Source organism: Paramisgurnus dabryanus, chromosome 1 (genome assembly GCF_030506205.2).
Source record: "Paramisgurnus dabryanus chromosome 1, PD_genome_1.1, whole genome shotgun sequence".
Taxonomy (NCBI): domain Eukaryota; kingdom Metazoa; phylum Chordata; class Actinopteri; order Cypriniformes; family Cobitidae; genus Paramisgurnus; species Paramisgurnus dabryanus.
The window spans coordinates 38,258,908-38,274,040 of NC_133337.1; the positions used below are offsets into that span (position 1 = coordinate 38,258,908).

Here is a 15,133-nt window from a genome sequence, read left to right on the forward strand (position 1 = left end):
CAGGATTAAATGTCACACCTGTGAAACTCCTGAGCACGTGATTTCTGCTGCACTCCTGACATCTGCTGGTCATCTACAGCCATTACGTCACAAAAGAAGTAGAGCCGCATTTGCTGTTGAATTATGCGTCAGATGCGCCGCCATATTGGACCGGGCTGTCATATTAACACTCACTGAGATGACGGAGGAGCTGTGTAAATTAAATCATACATGAAAGATACATGCACAAAACACATCTACTTAATAAAACAATCTTTTGTCATTATCACTTTTTAATAATAATATTACAGAATATGAACACATTCAGATACAAATACACAGACTTTTCATTCTGTCCTGATATAAAATTACTTCAAATCTGAGTGTATTTATGTATTAGTAGCTCACTTACAATAAAACAACACAACCACAGCTTATTTTATTCATCAAACATTTCTGTATAGACATAACTCAAAAAATGTACAACCACTATGTATATAATTATATATATATATATAAGAGATAAAATGTATTACTCCCAGTACTATAGTAAACAATATAAAGCTTAACAATTAGATGAGTAAAAAACAAATGTGTATTAATTTAAACAGAGCAAAATATAAAACCCTTGCATAAACACAAGCTGAAGATCAGTGATGATTTTATTCTTTTCTGTCAATCTTCAGGATCAATATTTTTATTTTAACCACTAGATGGGAGTGTGTGTTCACATTTCACGTGAGGTCTCATAAAACCTTTCAACCAGAGTAAGAGCTGAAGACACAATGATAATAATATTACAACAAACCAAACCACAATTCCCATAGACAACTTTAAACAGTAAAACTACCCGACAGTCTTTATTTCACAGGACAATTATGGACTAAAGGAGTAAAAATGAGACAATGTTTTAGTTACAGAACTAGTCAAGAAAATTGATCAGATGCTGATATTTCTTGTGTTTTATTTGTATTTACAGGATTATGTGTTGGACTGGACTCAATAAAACCTTTAACAATACTGTACTGTATGTACAACGTCAATCCTGTCAGGTGAGAAGATGAAAAGCGTCTAGACTTCAGTTTTCTTTCTGTAGGCCACTGCTGCTTCTCTCTGCTGGAGCTTCTGGTTGTGGTTCTTCTGTTCCCACTCGCACAGCAGGATGGATTTAAAGGTGCTGCGGAAAGTTTTGTTACACAGAGCGTAACACATGGGATTTACTGTGCTGTTGACATAACACAGCCAATAACCCAGAGCCCACAGAGCCTGCGGGATGCAGTCGGTACAGAACGTGTTCACCAGGACCATGATGTTATACGGCGTCCACGTGATGATGAAGGCCAGCAGAATGGCGCTTAACGTTTGAGCCGCTTTCTTCTCCTTCACCAGAGAGATCTTCTTGCGTTTGTTGACTTGTGTCTTGTGTTTGGTGTCTTTGATGGACGTGTTGGGTTGATCTTTTGAGTCCAGGGTGAAATGGTCAGAAAATCCCTTTCTGAATGATCTCACTTCGGTGTCTGGTGATCGCTGGTGGTGAAACTGCTCAGATTCTCCGCCCCCTGCGATCGGGGGCACGCTCAGAACAGTGGAGAAGATGGGTTTTTGTTCTTCTCCATCCTCTTCATCATCTTCGTCTGACTGTTCGATGGAAATCGTCATCTCGTTGTTATTCCAGCTGTCGCTTCTACTGCAGTCCACGTCTCCGTCGCATCTCCGTCCTCCTCTGCGGCACGGCGGCCAGAACCGGAAGCATCCTGGTTTCGTCTTCCCAGAGTTCCTCTGTCTGGACAGGTTGTGCTCGCGGCCGTGCACGCCACCCGTCTGAGGCAACACAGCTGCTTTGGATTCTTCGTGACCTCCGTAATTCCCTTGGTTTCCTGAACCCTTCAGTCCGGCGAGCTCTTTTGAGCGGTTCTCCGTCTCTTTATAGATGCGCCAGTACAGGACGGTCATGATGGTGACAGGCAAATAAAAAGCTGCGATGGCAGTACAGAAGGTGATGATCGGCTCGAAGAGGAACTGTATGTAACATTCACCGGCCGGGACCGTTCGCTTCCCGACAAAGTACTGCCAAAACAGAATGGCGGGAGCCCACAGAACGAAGGAGATGGACCAGGCCAGTCCGATCATCATCATTGCTCGTTTCGTGGTCCGTTTGGCTCTGTAGGTGAGCGGACGCGTGACGGAAAAGTACCTGTCGAAACTGATGACCAACAAGTTCATGACAGAAGCGTTACTGGCCACGTAATCAACGGCCAACCACAGGTCGCAGGCCCAGTTCCCCAGAGCCCATGTGTCCATGATAATGTATGTGGTGTAGAGGTTCATGGACAGAACCCCAATAATGAGGTCAGCAAACGCCAAACTGAGCAGATAGTAGTTACTGACCGTCTTTAACTGTTTGTTCACTTTAAACGACAGCAGGACGAGTATGTTTCCGATGATGGTGACCAAAGAAAGCGACCCACACAAGAACACGATTATCACCACCTGCCAGATGGTTCGGCCGCCGAGTGGGTCGTATGTCACGGTGGGTGGGAGAGTTGCGTTATGGCTGCCGGTCAAGTTGGCTCCCTGCGCGAGGAGAGAATCGTTGGCCGGCCAACCCTCGGTCTCCATCCGGACGTTATGCGGTACAAATGCAGTAACGGGAAAGGCCCGCATTCCCGGAGAGCTGTTGGTCAGGAATATTCCGGCTTCACCCATCACCATCAGATTCATGATGTTTGAATCTGTAGAGAAATGTCACAGACAGAAAAGAGTTAGCATGAAGAAATCTTATTTACATGCAGACATAAAACACAGACTGTTAAAAGACTTTTTTTGCATTTACTTTAGCTCAGTAGATTAAACTCATCAACATTAAAATACAAAAATAAATCTCTCAAATAAAAACCTGAATTAAAAATAATAACCTATTTATTTATAGAACCTCATTCAAGTCCAATCATTTACTTCTGATTATTATTGTGTCACAGAAACACACACGCACGCACGCACGCACGCACGCACGCACACACACACACACACACACACACACACACACACACACACAGTAACACAATGTTCAGTATAATCCTGGATATCTGTTCACCTGAGGTCAGCTGAAGGTCAGAGGTCGCATTGAGCCAATTCTGTATTACAGTTTTTTTCGATTGCTAAACAACAGTGGGCACAACTGGAGCTACATGTGCAAAACTCTAACTACAGTCTGCAATACCAAAAGTCACCTGAGCTAAACTGTACATATCACCTGCAAAACTCACTTCAAGCAACACAACTCTAAACACATGACTCAAAACAGCTTAGTGCAGCCAAACACTAAACACAACCCTCACTGAGATAACACACACTGTCACTCACAACACACTGAGAGGAAAAACACTAACATCAAACACCAATACACAAAATACTAACTTTTTATCTTTACAGTTTCAACAATTTCAGTGACTTCATACAAAGTAATGTTTTCTTCAAATAATTATTTATTTATTGATTGATTTATCACATGATTTATTGAAATTTTTAGAACAGAACAATTCTTTAAGGTAAATGAAAATTAGCAGTTTGCTTCAATAGTTTGTAGTAATTTATGGAATTACAGTAATGAGAAAAAAAGGTAGAAATTAAAAGTACATACTGTAATTCAAACAAATAAATGAGGGGCTAATCCTGCCTCTCTCTAGCATCAGGCCACTACCTGCCACCCTGCCCCCTCACTCAAACTGATTTTGCCAAGTGGTTGATGTCCTCAGGGCAACATTATGTTAACCCTGGAACAACATTTCAATCAACCAATCAGATTTCAGAAATAAGATTATAGTTTGTTTTACGTAAATTTAAGCTTACAACCAAGATTAGCTGTTTCTGGACCATTGTTTTTTACTTATCATGTCCCTCTGATTTTAGGGTTTGGTTATGGTTAGGGTTGGGGTTTGGGGTAGGTTGGGGTATGTTGCCCTGAGGACATCAACCACTTAGCAAAATCAGGAGAGCCCTTCTGCTTCCACAAACCCGTCATTTCCTAAATTTGTCTTTCTGAGCTATACCTATCATAATTTATATTTATATAAATTGCAATCAGCAGTGTTTGAAAGGCACAAGACTGAAATCAATTGTGTTTTGAATGTGTGGTTCACAGTTTTGACAGCAGTGTGTTAGCATTTGAACAAAGTGCTGTAAATCCACAGTGTTGTGCAGGTTGTGGTTAAAGTCATGGGATAAGTGTGTAAAGTTTTGAAAACTGTGTTCAAGCAATGAAAAATGAACTAGAGTTTGGTCCACATGAACTGCTGCTGTGCAGACTGTAGTTAGAGTTTTGCACATGTGACTCCAGTTGTGCCCACTGTCGTTTAGCAATCGAAAAAAACTGTAATGAGAAACACTGAGTGTTTGGTTTGTGTTGTTTGTGTGTGTTGTATGTGTATCGCTTGGTTATAAGACCATCTGTTGCTTTTCACAGCCACACTCAAAACTGAAAGTTACACACGATGTAGAGCTCACACACGCACAGACACAGACACAGAAACACACAGACACGCACGCACGCACGCACGCACGCACGCACGCACGCACACACACACACACACACACACACAAACTTGTACTGTAGCCAATGAGACACAGAGACAGAAGTATACACCAACCATCTGCCCAACTATCCAGAAACTCTGAAAATAATTTCATCTTAAATCTGAAATGAATTTGTTGCGACCGCAAAGTTGCTGAATAATAAACAAACTTTAGTATTTGCTAGATGAGTTAACAAGATATACAAACTCACACAATATACACAACAGACTCACACATAGTATTGGCACACAAAGTTGATTCTTGTTTCTTTCATTGTTTGTTTTGTGCTCAAAGTTGAGTGTGTGTGTGTCTCTATGTGTGTGTGTGTTTGTGTGTCTCTGTGTGTGTGTGTCTCTGTGTGTGTGTGTGTGTGTGTGTGTGTGTGTGTGTGTGTGTGTGTGTGTGTGTGTGTGTGTGTGTGTACAATTTCTGAACTTCAAGAAAAATGATTTAGTTTTATGATTAAACCGTTTATATGAACCCAGTTAAAACTATCAAAAAATGATCAAACGGATGAAATATTTATCAATAAAAATAAAACATATTGATTGTTTAAATATAATCAGGTGCCATTACAATAACTAATAAACAATAAGTGAATACATTTAACATCAATAAGATTATTCACAATTATTTATAATGCTCAATGTAAATGACACTGATCTTTATTTTCAGAAGTGTTTCTGGATGAGGACATTTCATTATTAAATCACTGCAGTAAATCACTGTTAACACTTCATCACTACTCACTTCAGTTTCATAAACATTTCACAATTATGTTTATAGTAAAATCTGTCTGATAGATTTGTTTACTGAGATGCTTTTATTCATCAGATTATTATGATAAAGATCACAGCATAAACACATCAGCTTCACTAAAGAGTCACAGACAGAAATTCATCATGGATAAGATTCAAAGATTTGCTCTTTTTCTACACTTTGATGCATTTTTTCCACTTAAACCCTACATTTTTGTTTTCTGCACTAACAGATTTGAAGATTATCATACTTCAAGATTATTTTCAGTTTTTCAAAATTTAATAGTTATAGGTATGTGTTGGGGGGGGGGGATTGATGCTATTTCATGCAAAGTGTCAAAAAAACTGTTGAGCATTTTTGGGCCAAACTCACGCCGCCTCTTTTCTACAAGTTTAAGAAAGTTTTTTCGAACATGGGTACCCATTACATATCAGGGACCCCATATTTCATTTATGGGCCCACATGTCAATCAGAGTGAAAATGATGATGCTCATTAGCATTGATCCTTTGAGTAGAAGTCACAGACATCACTTCACGTGACAGCTTTGTTTAATATCAAGACTCAGCGATAGCACGGAAGAAGAAGAAGTGTGTTTTTGGATGTAAGAAGAAGAAAGCCTTGTGTTATGGGAGTTTAAAGGTGACATAGAATAATTGAACGGGGTATTTATCCTTGTTCTTTGATGTGACATGTAGACAAAAAATTTTTTGGGGGGTCTGTAATGCGTTAGAAGCTTCCTAAAAACCTCTCTCAGATAGCTCTATTAGGGTGGGGGATTTTAAACAAGTGGTTTTGCACCTATTTGGCTCCCCCTACTGGCTTAACTTGCAATCTCATTACTGATTGGCTGACTTTGCTGCCACTCAAAAAATTTAGCCAATTATTTTAAAGTGGAGGGGCAGTTAGATGCCTGTGATGTCATAAGCATCAGTTTTTCAGATTGGGCTGTTTTCTGGCTGACATTTCTAAAAGAGGAATTTCTATGAGACTGAGATGTTTAGCATGTTTAGCACTTTTTGTATGTTTGTGAATGCGGGTAGACTACCATTATTCAACAAAGACAAGGTAAAAATGGTTTTCATTCTCTGTCCCCTATAAGTAAAATTATTACTTTTGCTTCATTCTGTTAACATTTCTGCCAATTATTATTGGTAAAACAGGCAAAATAACGAAAAAGATGCAATGTTTCAGATCTTGATTACGGCAAAGAAAACAAGTTTACATATATTTTAGGAACAGTTCAGAAGTAAACATTTGATGAATCTTTCATTGGTCTTGGCATGGCTCTCAGTCTTTTACTGTACATTGCTGTTGGCTGACTTTATATCACTCCTGAGGTTTGATTTTGATTACAAAATTATCTTTTGTGGCAGTGGTCCTAGAAACAGACATATTTTCAGTTTATACATAACTGTGAATTTGTCCCTCATTTAGAGGAGAAGACTTCTTTTATTGTACTGAAAATCCATTTATCAGTGAACAAAGAAAGATGAATATAAGCATGAATGTGGATATGGTTGTGTCTTAAGTGAAAGTGTTGTTTTTTCATTATGAGAAGGGATTAAGTGAAGGTGTGAATGTGATGTATAGGTTTGGCTCAGGTAAGGGGCGGAGTCTCAATGGCTTCATTTAGTGGCTCAACTTTACCAAACATCCACTGAGAGAAAAGAATAAAGCCCTTAAATACAGGAATTCACAAAAATACATAAAACGGAATAAAAAGTGTTTCGAAGCCAATAACTGTATGCAGTATACACAATACTTATTTTCTAATCTGAACACTGATATTACAGCCTCCACCTATCACATACATGGGTTTAAAGAATGAATAATAAAATCTGATGTCATTCTGTTATAGAGTATGTGTGTTTCTCGCTCAGAGAATATTAAAACTATTTATTTTCTGAATGAGTCAGGAGCATTTATTGTACAGAAGTGACTTCAATGCTGGAGGTACAGTACAGTATAATCTGTCATACATAACTCTCTCTCATCACTCGTTTCCTGCATTGCCACCTGAAAATCCAAATAAACAACGATCCAATTACAGCTAAACAAATCATCAAACTAAAGGCATTCAGTTATAATTCAGCACTGAAGGAAGTTTTGTTGCAGGTGAGAAGAGCTTCATGAAGATTCAGACACTGATAGTTCACAACAGGGATCATGCAAATCAGGTAACACACATGAAAAGACCCGAATTTGCACACCAGGTTTTCTGTCTCTTCCAGTAAATCAGCTTTCAGAGAAAGTAATAACACAACATTAACTGCATCAGTGCTAAGACATTTTAATTATAAACCTAATTTACACAAAACTATTCATAAAAATACACCTGCTACAGAGATACTTGCTGTATAACATCTGACAAAATGAAGTGTGATTTTACTTTAGAGAAATGCTAAAAACACAATTTACTATCTGCCAAGTAAAAAAATATACTGATCTTTACAGTATTAAAAGTAACCCAAAAACAGCAAACAGAAATCTGATGAGTTTATTTTGTTTTATATAAATCAAAAGTCTGTGGACTTTACTGCTCAAGCTGAATATCACTGACTAGTACACACACATGCACACAAACACAAACACACACACACGTGCACAGACACACATGCACACACGCGCGCACACACGTGCACGCGCGCACACACACACACACACACACAGTTCGTGAGTGAATAAACCTGAGCACAAAGCGTTGCCAAATAAAATCTCAGAGAAGTGATGATGACCATAAGAGGAGCTTTGAACTTCAGCAATGGACCGAATGATTGGACATCAAGTCCCAACACACACACAGAAGCCATTGAAAGATTTCACTTTAACAATACGTTAAAATTGATGTTTATTCTTGTTCATCATGTTATTGAAGTATGAAGTAGAAATGATTTCACCTGTTGTGTTAAAATAACTCAAAGCAAAGATGTTCTGCTGTTGTGTTTGTGATGTAAACAGATCTTCAGATGATTTTGACATAGATTAGCACGGCCTGTAAAGAACTCGATAGACATCACTAATACAGGCTGTACTAATTAATGCCACAATCATCAAATACATCTTCAGAAAACTCATCAACATCATCACATTTATATTGACAGCACTCACCTGATGAAACCAACCTGTTAACAAACATCTCAAGAGAAAACAAAATAACACACAGACATGTGCAGACACACACACAGTTCTCTCTCTGTAAACACATCAATATTCACCCTTTCAATTCAATCACAAAGACATTACAGTGATGATCATTAAGATCCATTACAGTAACATAAGACAACTACTTCATTCAATCAAATCTTACTAATAAAACATCCATCAATAAAGACAACACAGCATTCATATTAAAGCACAAATAGAACAATGTTAGTCAATAGTACAACCACACAATCAATAACAAACCAGTGAATGAATGAATGAATAACAGCTGTATTACACAAACCCATCTGAATGTCATGTCAACAGATGATTTACTGCTTCATGTGTGACGCTCATAAAAACACCGTGAATCAGACTCATGTGTGATGATAGATGTAGATGTCCTCACAATGACCTACACATTGATTTACTTCACAGCGGACCAGAAAAATACTGCTGACGTGACACAAAACACACCGAGAGTCTGAATGTTTCCTTCTGTTCCTGCTTTGACTATCAGTTTAACCCCTTCAGACCACTGGATTGAACATCACATGTTTTGTGGTTCAAACACACAAAAGTGCTGATCAACCAATCAAAATAAGGTACACTGATTCAAACACCTGAAAAATCAGGTCTGAAGGGGTTAAATTCTGCACATTATGCTGATCAAATCCCTCCCACATACACAAGAGACGGTTTGACTGACACGAGAAACAACCAATCACTTTTGATCTCGTGACTCTACCTGCTGTTATTTGTTTGACTCTCAGGATTTTTATTTTGGACTTTGACAGAAATCACAGCTCACTGCTGTCTGAAGATATGAAACATCTATAAAGGGTCCAAAAGATTTTTCTGGATTTAATCAATTAAATCTGAGATGTTTCATACAGAAGAGAGAAGAGAGAAAAAAAAGATATCCAACCAGAAAACACACAAAGAGCAGCAATGGACATAACAGCAATGTGAATTTACAGATGAGAGATGAATTCAAAGTTCTTTTCATTTTATAACATCTCTGTGTATGACAGAAACTCTAAGAATATTTGAAACCTTTGAACAAAAGATCTTTCTGCTTTAAATAGAAAAATTCCCGTTCTACACATGCAGATATTGATTGGTTGTTTAATCGATTGACTGAGAAATTAAATCAATAACTCATCATTTATTCGACTGAAATAATATCTGAGATCTGGTGACAGAATGACACAAACTGTATGATCAGAAACATCAACATTCATCAAAAGCCTTTTAAACACATCTGAGATGATTTCATAAAGCTCTTGGCCATCTTCAGTTTTAACATCTTTGATGGCTCTGACTTCTCATGCAGGATTCATTTTGAATAAATAAACCTCAGAATTTAATGCAGCAAACAACAATAAAACAAACAAATAAAACTGAATAAAGTCTGTAAGGTTTAACTAAAGGATTTGCACTTTAAGGAAATATTTAAAGAAGTACCTGGTCAGTGAGTTCATGAACCGTGTGCTTCATCTCCTCATAGATCCTCACTGTGTGACCGCAGATGTTCAGCCAATCAGATGAGCTGTATATGCCATGTGACTTATCACTCAGAATCTACAGGAAATGACATCATGAGAACATTAATTGGCTGACTGATGACATAAGAACACACACACTTATAGAGGTTTTGGATGTAGTGACTGTTTCAAATCTTTACTAGCCATTAACCAGATGTCCTCAAATGCATATACTGTATTTAATTAATACAATTGAAAATACGTGCATTACTTGATATAGAATATGTTAACCACTATACAGTAAATATAAGAATTGCCCAAAGAGAAGCAATATAAGATTGTGTCAAAAATAAAGTTTAAAAAACTGAGAAATATGATTCTTTAGGTAACTACAGATGAATTGAAGAGTTTGTTTTTGTTTCCTTTGTACTGTAACTAGAAATAATAATCAGTATCTGTTTCTCTACATGAGTGCAAAACTTTAGTATCAACCAAAACTATCTCAAAATTCAAAGCAGTTGATCAATCCGATCGATTGAAAGAATATAAACACCTGTCATTCATCATATTCTGTAAATGTAAGTTTGGTGATGACATATTTCTGTATGTTTCTGTATGTTATATTTCTGATGATTTTAAAAGTGTAAAACTCTAAGCTTATGTTTGGGAATCAGTAGAGAATAAAGTCTGGGTCTGATTATCATCATATTCATCTTATTCTGTCCTGACTCCAAGAGACGTTTAAATAACAGATGTAGGACATGTTGTGGATGTGAATGCATTAAATATCCATCAGAAAAGCTTTTAGATTTAGCAGTGATTGTAGAAAGTGTTTAGAGGAAAACTCTTCAGCACCCAAATGAGGTACAGACGAGGTGTAAATGAGGTACAAATAAACATTTGAGTGACAGATTGACTGTGAGGTGTCAGATCCCCAGTACTGTAGGTCTAGTAAATCATTTTCAAGTACCTAAAAAGGATATGTTATAAATATTATGCATAACACAAGTTTATTTAGTATCATGGTCTCATCTGTCTTCAGTCTAAACTCCTCTGACAGAATCCTTGAACTTCCAGATATTTACAGTAATGACATCTCTGAACGTCATGAAACCTGAGATGATTTTTTTTACTTTGTGTTGCTCAGACTTCAGAAAAGAATCCTACAGATTTTTTAAATCAGTTAAAACAAAACACACAGAACAGATAAACACAGCTCCTGAATAATTCTGCTACAACACAAATACCCTTGACAATGACAAACAGTTCAAGTTCAGATGAAGATTCTGTTACTATTTCCATACAAATGGTTTTAATCACATTCTGTTAGTCAAAGTTCATCATGAAAGACATCTGTTGTGTTGTACAAAAAAACAAATAGACTAAACTAAATCATAATAACAGTATAACTGTAAACTAATGTACAGAACTGTAATCTTCTGAAGTCACAACAATAAAGCTTTGTGTCAGCAATAAACATTATTAACTAATAATCTAACAATCCAAGAACATTAAATATTCTGAAGTAAATACTAATATTTAGGGTTTCAGTAACACAATCAGATGACATCATCATTTTATAAAGTGTAACAATGTCACATTATTTGATCATGCACTGTAACAGTAACACATTCCCCATCCCAATAACAAATACATTCTTCAAGTGTTTTTCTTTGGAAAACTTTTACTTCACTACATTTTTTTATCATTTTATCGCACTTTTATATTCCACTACATTTTATTTAATACATAATTACATTAAAATATAGTGCTTTTTTTAATTTTACTCAAGCAAGTATAAGTATTAAAGAGGACATTTCACAAAACGTTTTTAAGATGTAAAAATAATCTTTGGTGTCCGCAGAGTACTTTTGTGAAGTTTTAGTTTAAAATACCCCACAGATAATTTATTATAACATTAAAAATTGCCACTTCGTAGGTGTGAGCAAAAATGTGCTGCTTTTGTGTGTGTCCTTTAAAATGCAAATGAGCTTATGAAATGCAAACACTGATCACCATAATGGTGGATTGATGAAATTGAAACTCAATTGTGCTGTTGATTATTTTCTATCTCTCTCTTTCTCTGCAGTAAATGGCAGTGTCATGGTTGGATAGTGCAGATTAAGGGGGGGGGGGTGTTATTATAATAAGATCCCCTTCTGACATCACAAGGGGAGACAAATTTCAATAAGCTATATATATAGAGAGAGATACAAACACATGGACTGTGTGCTTTACACTTTCAGACTGATGATGGATAAAGATTTGATTTATCAGCTGGACCTGAAGACATTGAATCTGAGCTCTTTATAGCATTACATTAAACAAGAGCTTTGAGAAATGTACTCCATGTTTACATCAGCTGTTTCACAGACATACAGTACACACAACAAACACTTCAAATAAAGCACTGATCAACTCTTATTAAACTAAATTTATATCTGTAAAACAATGAGTTAAATGATTTCTGCTGAGCAACAGCAAAAAAAAAAACAAAAAAACACAAAATAACCCAACACAACACAGCGCACAGATGAACAGAACAGAGATAACAGAACAGCATCTAAACAACACAGATATTAGAATTTAATAAATGAAAATAAACAAGAAATGACCGAATGTTTTTACATCAGATGAGACGTCACACCAGAAATATACAAAACAACTCTTTTGAGTGCTTTTGTTTTGTTTATATTTCTAATAAATAAACATTCAGAGAATGACACGTTTAATGAAGTGCTCTCGGGAATGAGATATTCTTTGATATTCTATTTATTATAATTCTCTTAAACAATACAACTGACTGCTATTGACATCACACAGCATCACATACAGTACAATACAATAAAATCATCTGCCTCTCTCTGTTCATAGATGTTTAAATTACTGTGACAATCATTCATCATCATCGTGATCTCTATCTTATTATTCTGCTGATAGACAAACGAAATAATAGGCTACAACTAAAACCACCAACGACCACACAAAACCAACAACAACCACACAAACGTTTCTTTTATTAACATATAGATTTAATTCGAATAATAATACACAATAAATGCTATATGAATTTAAATGAATAAAGATGAATTATTATTAATGATGAATTTATGTCATTCAGGTTTGATGATGAAACACAAAGATTATTGTGACAGTTTAACCTCACAGCAACAGATACAGAAATAAAGCATCCCGATTATTTAACAACAATATTAATTTATACAGCAATAACTACAGTCTATAGAAACACAAAGCTCATCTGTCCTCAGATCAGTCATTTCTTTTCAAAATTAATTTAAATTTTATGTGAAACATTTATCAGAACTCTTATAAGAAATGTAAAACTTTATAAAAGCCTGACGTCAAATCAATGTTTTCATGTCTAAAAACAGTTTGACTTTAATTATAAATCATGTAAATCACGCACCTGTACCGATGAGTCTGGAAAACTGCAGAATGTCAATCAAACTGTCATCAAATCTACTCCTCACATACATCACTGAACATCATCATCATCATCTTCATCATCTTCTGTGTTTCTTTAGTGATGTGCTGCTGCTGCATCTGTGTGGACAGACTGACTCGCAGCTCGCGGCAGGAGTCGTTGTACGTGACGTCACCAGGCGCCGTATCCACGATAAACGTGTGAACGCGTGCGCGCGCGCTCTGTCTTCCTTCAGATCGCGACGGTCACAAATGATTGATGAATATCTGAGCGCCGTGATTAATGACAGAAAACAGAGCAGTTGGGCAATAAACAAACGAGGATCAGACCGAAAGTGAAGTAAGAACCTTTGACTGAAAGCTTCACTGGAGAACCAAAAATGGTTATTTTGTGACATCACTTCGAAAAACCGTTTTAGCGCCTTTTTTTAAGAGCGCAGCAGCTGTTGACCTTCCACACATCATCATAGCGCCATCTACAGGAGACAAATACCTTCAGACAAACACAGAGAAAAGAAATAAAAACAAACCATTCTCCAAATATTTCACTGAAACACATGAATGTTGTTGAACTCACAGGTTAAAGCATGGGTTAAAGACATCAGTGTGTGCGCTTGCATCCTCCATGGTGACTGCAGTCTCCTCAGTTGTCATAGTGACAGGTCGGAAGTAATAAGTTTGAGTGATAAAGTAAATTACAGTGAACAATCCATTTAACATTTAAACATAAATTCAGCAATGTTGATTATGTATGTAAATATATTCTAAATATGTACACCAATGTTTATACTCCATTTATTATATTTATACTATAGATGCTTTCAACAGTAACAACATAAACAAACAGTTTTTGTGGAGCAAATGGAACTTCCTGTAAATTAATACAAATAATCAATAACATCAGATTCCTTTTAGAGTAACTTATATTTGATAACAAGCAAAATAAATAACAAGTAGATGACCTTAGTTCAAATCATAGCTAAAGGGTATCAAAAATGACACTGAGCTAACTGAGTTACTGTGTAAAATGTGTACTATACAATCTTAACTACAGATCGGCTGCCAAACATAGTGCTGATCCATGATCGCCATCTCCCCTCATCTTTACAAAAACAAAACATTTGCTATTTTTCATGAGCTATTTGTTCCAGAGTTCAGTTTTGCCACTAGTCAGACCATTAAACAAACAAAGACAGCAAATTCTCTTACGTTAATTAATCATGGTTAAAGTGTAACCATGCTTTTTAGTGTATTAAAAACCCAAAAGAAATAAAAACGAAAATAAATAACTTCCGGTAGCGCCGCCATCTTAGTCACGTCCGCATTCAGGAGAGAGTATTAGCGTAGTGTACGCACTTTTCTTAGTGACGTATGACAAATTCGGAGGGCGGAGGCACAGAGCAGCATGGGGGGGAAACTCCTGTTTACTCCGTGATTGAAGCCTATTGATTAACGTCTGTAGAAAATACAGACCAATGACGTTTGAGCCCGCGCGGGGCGTGGCACACGTCCCTATATAAGCCGGGGAAATACGTCAAGAGCTCATTACTTTTCTCCTTCAGCGCGAACCTTTTCGCTGCTCCGAAGAAGAAGCCCTTACTCACGTCGATCTAAGCACTGCAGCGGACTACTACACACCAGCGTGTTCCCCTGCCGCTTTCCGGTGAGCCTAAAAAGAGAGATTTCATCTAAAAGAGCAGAAGCGCGTTGAGATAATGTCGCTTCGGCATTGCGGCTCATGCCGAGCCCC

The 15,133-nt window shown here is 36.9% G+C and overlaps 1 protein-coding gene across 1 annotated transcript; it reads right to left on the reverse strand.

Moving 5' to 3' along the window:
- Positions 1 to 340: 340 nt before the first annotated feature.
- chrm3b (cholinergic receptor, muscarinic 3b) lies at positions 341 to 13,508 on the reverse strand. Its single transcript, XM_065272255.2, has 3 exons — positions 13,367 to 13,508; positions 9,920 to 10,036; positions 341 to 2,711 (listed from the first exon to the last, which is right to left on the reverse strand). Exon 3 carries the CDS (start codon positions 2,698 to 2,700, stop codon positions 1,051 to 1,053), a length of 1,650 nt encoding a protein of 549 aa, XP_065128327.1. The 5' UTR covers positions 2,701 to 2,711; positions 9,920 to 10,036; positions 13,367 to 13,508; the 3' UTR covers positions 341 to 1,050.
- Between the last annotated feature and the right edge of the window lie 1,625 nt (positions 13,509 to 15,133).